General features: G+C 34.5%; 1 protein-coding gene across 1 annotated transcript; it reads left to right on the forward strand.

Annotated features, from left to right (window-relative positions):
- Positions 1-395: 395 nt before the first annotated feature.
- LOC125504816 (putative nuclease HARBI1) lies at positions 396-1,524 on the forward strand (the record flags this gene model as incomplete). The annotated part of the gene is given in 4 exon segments (XM_048667343.1): positions 396-543; positions 594-741; positions 808-1,101; positions 1,366-1,524. Coding segments are annotated over 4 exon segments (661 nt in total), but the record flags the coding sequence as incomplete, so codon positions are not given.
- Between the last annotated feature and the right edge of the window lie 5,971 nt (positions 1,525-7,495).

Raw genomic sequence — 7,495 nt, forward strand, 5'->3', positions numbered from 1 at the left:
ATTTTTCGCCACGTTAGGTATTCACACATAAAATGCACTGTAGCTTTATACAATATAAATATCGATATTCATGATTATGCAAATTGTAGGTGTTGAGTGCACTTGCATTTTTGGCGTCTGGAAGCTACCAACGAAGCATTGCACAAAATTTTCATTTGGCCATTGAACGATCCAGGTTAAGTCGCGTCATAACAGAGATTACGGATGCAATGGTCAACCATTTGCTTGACCATTTTGTAAAATTTCCACAAACAGAGGCGGAAMGGCATCATATTMAAAATAASTAAGTATTTATACTTACTTACTTTAAATGAAAGTAACTTACTAAAAATAAGTAAATCATGTTTCGTCATCAAATAAGAGCAGGAAAAGAGTAATGATATGTTTCTTTAAAGGTTTTATGACAAATATAACTTTCCTGGGATAATTGGAGCAATTGATTGCACGCACATTGCAATTATTGCCCCAGATACCGACAACCCTATTCGTCCTGGCTTGGCATACTACAATAGAAAAAGTTTTTACAGYTTRAATGTTCAAATGGTAAATAAATTACATGGAAKTTAGATGATGCTTTACAATTTTTCTTTAAGATCTGTGACGCAAATCTGAAAATTTTAAATTGCAATGCTCGTTTTCCTGGCTCAACCCATKATGCAGCTATATGGAGTATGTCTGCGGTAAAAAGACACATGGAASAACAATATTTGAATAATGAATTAATAGGTTCTTGGTTAATTGGTTAGTAAAAAACATGTTAGTAAGGAAACTTATTTACAATAAACAACCTGTTATTTTTAATTGTAGGAGATTGGTCGTGGCTTTTAACCCCTATTGAGGATGCCAACCCTAGCACACCTGAGGGTAGTTACACAAAGCACCACATGTCAGCTCGAAATGTAATTGAACGGTGTTTCGGAGTATTGAAGCAAAGATTCCGATGCCTCTTGAAACATAGGGTTTTGCACTATTCCCCAGAAAAAGCGGCAAAAATAGTATTATCTTGTGCAATACTTCACAATATTGCTATAGCTGAAGGAACATTAGTCCCAGAAGACTTGGGAAATGTAGATGAAGTTACTGACATTCAATCAAGCCAAGGTATGTACATATATATGGGGGTTCCAAAAACATGCCGACAAACTTTTAAAATCAAGTTTGGTTTAACATTCTATAAATAAAATACATTTCTTTTGATGACCTGTCACAGTTTTGAACAGTATTTTATTGACTCGCAAAATTTTATTCTTTTATAATCTTCGAAATATCACATCTGAAAGATGTCGTTATGTTTTTGAGACTCTGCGTTTGTAGAAAAAGTTGAATCTCAAAACATATGTGTACATATACTTGTTTTTTTTTTAGGTTTTAACAATTATCTTCAAGAGGGCAGAAGAGTACAAAGTGAAATAATTAATAGATATTTTAGCGATTAATCATTGGTACTTATTAGAGCTTACTACAGTTAAAATAATTAGAAATAACAGTTCAGTTCAAGAACAAGTAAATCAAAGATCAAACAAACAGTGTATCTTTATAATTTATTTATTTAATCAAGTCCTCAAAGTTGTCTAAATTTCCAAATAGTTTGACATACTCCAATTTTGAACTTATTAATTGGACGGTTGCCAATTTATCAACTGCAGCAGCCAAACTTTGAATTGCCTCAGCCTTTTGCCTTTCTATTTCAACGGCAATACCTTGGCCCTCAACAAAAGTTGAACAGGCTTGCTGCAGCAGACCACTGGTGTACCTTGCACTGGTTGGGGTATCCGCAGACTTATGAACAGTTTGAAACGCTAAAACAAAATAAATTATAGATAAATTCTATCTTGTTGAGGCGGATTCATTTTTTACAAACTGCTTGTTCGGTATTTTGCCTCAAAAATTTTCGTCTTAAGAAAAAGACAGAATTTTTCCACTTATTTTATTACAGATTGATAAATAGTGCTCTTATTTCGCAATAAGAGCTAATTATTTATCAAAAAGTAATCAAGAGTTATCACCTAGAGGGTATCCTGCGACACACTTAGGCTCAAGCTGTAAGAGAAAATTCCAAGTAAAGAAATTAATTTGAAAAATTACCTTGACGTTTCGATAGCTATTTTCTGCTATCGTTATCAAAAGAATCTAAATCAACCTAAAAACGAGTATGTTAAAAACTTGTGTAACAATAGTAGGATATACAGTATGTAAAAATTCGCTCTAATAATTTGCAATAATAATAATCAATTTGCACAGACGAACAGAAGACGACTCTCTTTCCTTGTCTAAGTGTGAGAGCATTGATTGACACTGGCTCCCAAAGGTCATATGCTACGTATTTCTTTCTTGGGTAATAGTCTTGAGTCTTCATGTTGTGCTTTTTTATTCTCTTCTTAAAAATTTCTCTACTACCTAGAATATTAAATGATAGATAAGTTAATAGATAAATAACCATTTCAATAAACCAACCTCAGTTACATGTTACAGGTTCTGTACAGAACGTATACATGCGGTGTTTATCCCAGCGCCTATTCTGCAGCAGTGTGCCCACATGCTAAATCTTGCTTCATTCCGAAAATAGGATCTAAAAAAAAAATTGTTATGACACTTAATCTATATATAGAATATATTTTCAAATTCCATGTGATAGATTTTATCGCTGTCAAAATGGTTCGAAAAGCGCGCTAATTTCCACGGTAATTAGTGTAGTGTAAATAGTAGCGTAGTGTCAGTGCAGGAAAGCAATATTTCAAAAAACGGAAGTTTTTAAAAAATTGAAAAACTGTTTATTTATATGGACAGGCAACGGGCAGAAAAGAAACAAAATCAACCCTGAAATGAGTAAACCTAAAAACACCTGCATTGGAAAAGGAAAATTATATAAAGAAATCAATTAAAAAGAAATCGGTGCTTCAGAAGGAAAAACGGTTACGAATGGGGCACTGGAGGATACATGTGAGCGACAGTGTCCCAAAAAACATGAAATCGTTTTGAATGAACGCGATAACGCATCATAAACAAAGCTTCACATAAATAGCGGTAGAAATGTTCTTTCTTACGGCCAAACCGAGGAATCAAATTCCTAACTTTTTCTCCACCGTCGCTCAATATTCTGAGTGTGAGTTCCGGTCACTGGATCAACAAAATTCAGATAATGCTTAACTTTTAGATGAGTAAAGCCCTCATCACCAAGGCAGTCATACGCTCTCCAACAATCGCTGACAATTGTTGTTCCCGGTTTAATTTCATCTCGAATAATATTTAGAAGAGTTTCAGAATTTCGATTTTCAACGGGAACTACGAGAAGTTTCCATCGCCTCGTTGGATGCCCCCAAATATGCACGCCCCTGGGATAATACGGCCTCGATTATATTTCCTTTTTCCGACTTTCGCCTCGTCTATTTCAACGGCTTCACCTACTCCACCAATCTGTGAAGAATTTTGTTCAACCCAATAAATGAAAACTTCCCTGATAAAAGAAAACCAGTCGCTGATAGTTTTGGAATTTAGTTTCATTTCCGTGTGAATAAAAGCATTTCGCGGGAAAGGTCGACAGAAATAAAACATAACAAGCCGGTTCCAAAAAGTTTCTTGGAAAATAGCAAAATTGGTGGTGCAAAATGTGCCATCTGTGGGGTTGCGCTTTTGGCAATGAAACTTTAACCACCGGGGAGTTTTCTTGGGAACCAACACAATCCCGCAGAAACATCGAAAATGGCAACTCAAAACGCCGTGCCTGTAGAAGAAGTCCAACAGAGAGTTGCAATCTAGCAGAATTTTATGAAATTCAGTTTCAGTAATGCTACAGTCACTACACTGCACAACGGTACACACACTATTAGTCGCAAGACCGGCGATTGTTCAAAAATGCCTTTCAACTAAATTTCAAACAACATTCAACTTTAAAACTTTAAAATTATCAAATTCTTCAATTTTCAAATTGATTCTGTTTGAATGTTTCAGCCAAGCTGATCGCGTAGGTGGTTAAGGAAGTGGTAATGATAGTACTGGCAAATATGCGAAAAATGTTGACTGGCGACCGTTGTTTTGTTTTGGAATTTGGTGAATTTCAGAGGGTGAAAAGTGGTGGAAAACGGCATTTGGTCGAAAAATTTATAGGAAAAATGTTGTTTGTTACGAGATTTTCTATAAAGTGGCCATATCCTTAATCGGCAATCCCAGTATCAGATTGTATTGTAACGCATTACCATCACGGTATATTATTATTCAGGTGGCATTTTCATCTAGGAAAAAATAGGTGATGGTGTCGTTTGAGGTTCTCGGAATTTCCAGATTTCTCTATTCTTTCCTTAAAGATCACTTCAAATTAATCACTCTCAGTGAAAAATTTTACTGAAGGGTCCATAAATTAAGCCAAAAAACACTTTTTAAATTTGAGTTTCCAAAACCACTTATTTGGTTGGTGATATATCGTTTCACAGGGAATTTAACGGTCTTCCCGTATTTGAACTAATATACAGGGTGTTCTATTTGAAAAAATGTAATTGGAACAGTTTTTGTCTCTAGCTAAAAGGTCAGTATTTTCAAGACATCCCGTATAATTTGGAACAAATTGCTGTACGTCGTACTCAAGCATAGGCTTTTCCTAACCCAGTACCACAATTTTAAATTTCCAGGTATCGAAATCGCGTTGTAATACAAGATTCCTTGGGGCTACGTTTTGATTAAAAATAATTAATTTTATTAAATATTTCGGAAACCGCTTTAGAAGATATAGGAATCGTTATGCGAAAATAATAATATATATATATATATAGACAATCTAACCGTGCAATAATATACAGGGTGTCTCATTTAAAATATCAAAGTTGTATGTACTTTTCGGTATAAGCGGCACCCTCGCATTGCTGAAAATAACTTAGGCCGATAGATCGGGCATCGCATTCTCCTTAAACATATAATACGCCATCGACCGTGAATCACCCTGTATATATGTATAAGTATTTACATGTGTTTTTGTGTAGTTGTGTCATTAATCCCAATTATCAGTTCTTGCGATGCAATTAAAAAGGATCAAGTGTAGTGAGTTCATAATGCAGGTTTGTTTAAATTCGTTATTTTGCAGCCACCAGAGGCGCCATTTTGTCGACAAACTTTTTACAAGAATTAGAGTCGTTTTTATATAAGTCTTGTTCTATGCTAACTTAATGTTGTAAGTAGCGATGGGAACTATCGAATAATTCGATAGTTGTAATTCATTCGAATTATTCGATAGCAATGTTTTATTCAGTGATGGAAACTATAGAATAAACACTATCGAACTATTCGATAGTTTTAAGTAGTTAATAAGTTAATTTGAAATGTAATTCATTTTAGTTGTTCAATAGCAGTGTTTTATTCATTTGTTTTCTAATTATCGGACAATCTGATAGATATAATTCCATTACAATGAACGAATCCAAATTTTAAATAAATAATTTTTTTACTTTTTAAGGAAATTCAATATTGATTTATTAAAATTGTTTTTTTTGTTCAAAAATTCAACATATTTTTTGGAAAAAGTTTATAGTATATGGTAGTAATTTTTTTCTTATTTTTCCGATTTGGAATCTCTCACGGTTTCTGCGCTCCCCAAGCAACCCATCTTGATGTTGGACACTGTATATGTTACCGCCAATGTACTAAATTCGGCAATCTGCAAAATGCTGAGGCAATCTACAAATTGACCACTACTTTGGGTAATCTGCGAATTAACTGCGGTATTTTAGATAATCTCTAGATGCACTAGTCAATTTGAATGTTAGGTAAAGTTAATCTTCACATTGACTTGACAGCAGACGTAATACATGATGCTGCAAATCTTTGCTGAAAAACATTTGTTTGTGAAATTTTATTTATTATGCTAGGTTTCGATCCCTCGGCAAGAGCGAGAGCATAATCAAAACTGAAAAAATGCAGTTGAAACTGATTGTACAGATTGACAATTTTGAAAGATCGTAACATGCATAGATCGTACTTGATATTCGCTCAGCCCTTGGCTCTGGCAATGTCTCGTATTTATAGCCAGACCTGGTCCGAACAAGCGACATAATATTTATAACATCTCTCTTATTCATTTTATTCATATATTATTTTTTTAAATTGTTTCAGGTAGCCACAGCGTCTTGACGGCAAATGTAGAAGCCATTCCTATCACAGATATGTGACTTAGATATCAATGAAAGTACCTTCCGAATATTCGCTTACTTCAGTATCTGAAACGTGAGATCATATGCCTTTAATAAAATATATTTTCTGGTGTTTGTTTTATTACCACTAGAGATATTGTTATATTTCACCACAGTAGGAGCACACTCTTCGTTGGAGATATTTGTATCTTGAGGGGATCTGTGGATGTCTCTCTTGAATGTAAATAGTTAAGGTTAATAATGTAACAAATACATATTGGTATTTGTTAATATTTTCAAAATTCCTGTACCTATTTGCTTCATCTGTAAGCTCTTCTATGTTCGTCGGGAAGAGGATGTTTGCTTAATCGGTGAACTGAGTAGCCGAAATGTAATTCTAAGTAACAATCCTATATACTGGATCTTAACCGAAATTCTAGCTTTTGATGGGACGAGAATAACAGTCTAACTGCATTTTTGCTATAACTGCTTGATATTCGCATGCACTCGTCAGTAGTGTGCAAATTTTTCAGTAATTGCGCCTTATTCGTCCAAATCATTTTAATTCAATATTGATAGATCTAATTGTGGATTTTTTCATATGATGTAGATTGTCGAGCACGCAGGCAAGATTATTTTGTTTTTAAACGTTATTACTGCTATTCCTATAGTATTCCGCGTGAAGTTCGCGAAAGTTTGTACAACAATTTTGATGGAAACATTTGTACTCCTGTCCTTTGTTGCTGCTGGTTGCGATTAATATCCAAATGTGTCTTTTGAAAGAACATCTGATTTAGGGCCATCCTTCGTAGTAGGTCAAATCCAATGCTTTTTTCCGTAAAAGCATGTACAATTTTACTGAAGAAAAAATTTGCAGTTTGTTCCCTCGATCAACTAACGCATGGCAGGCATTTACAGCAAACATCAGCACGTTAGTGCCTTTCGAAAATGTAATGTTTTTACATTTTTCCTGGCGGCGGTTGAAGAATAAAAATGTTGAAGACACCGGGTAGTGTTGGATTTCTTCCAACTAATGAAATATTACCAACTAAATTGAAATGTGGATGTATCGCAGAATATTAAAAATATCTTGGAAGGATCATGTAACAAACAGCAAAGTTCTCAGAAGGATAGTCAAAGAAAAGGAGGTAGTGAATACTGTAAAAATTCGAAAACTCCAATACTTAGGACACATCATGAGAAATGATTTATGAAATGAAAAATGAAAGTAGGTTTTATTTACTACAAATCGTCTTACAGGGAAAAGAGGTGTTGGTAGAAGAAAAATTTCATGGTTGAAGAACCTCAGATCCTGGTTTGGTTTGAATACTACGGAACTGTTTCGAGCAGCAGTGAATAGGGTCAGAATGGCATGTACGATA

This window comes from Dendroctonus ponderosae, unplaced genomic scaffold, assembly GCF_020466585.1.
Source record: "Dendroctonus ponderosae isolate FM_Combo_2020 unplaced genomic scaffold, Dpon_F_20191213v2 Dpon_F_20191213_1, whole genome shotgun sequence".
Taxonomy (NCBI): domain Eukaryota; kingdom Metazoa; phylum Arthropoda; class Insecta; order Coleoptera; family Curculionidae; genus Dendroctonus; species Dendroctonus ponderosae.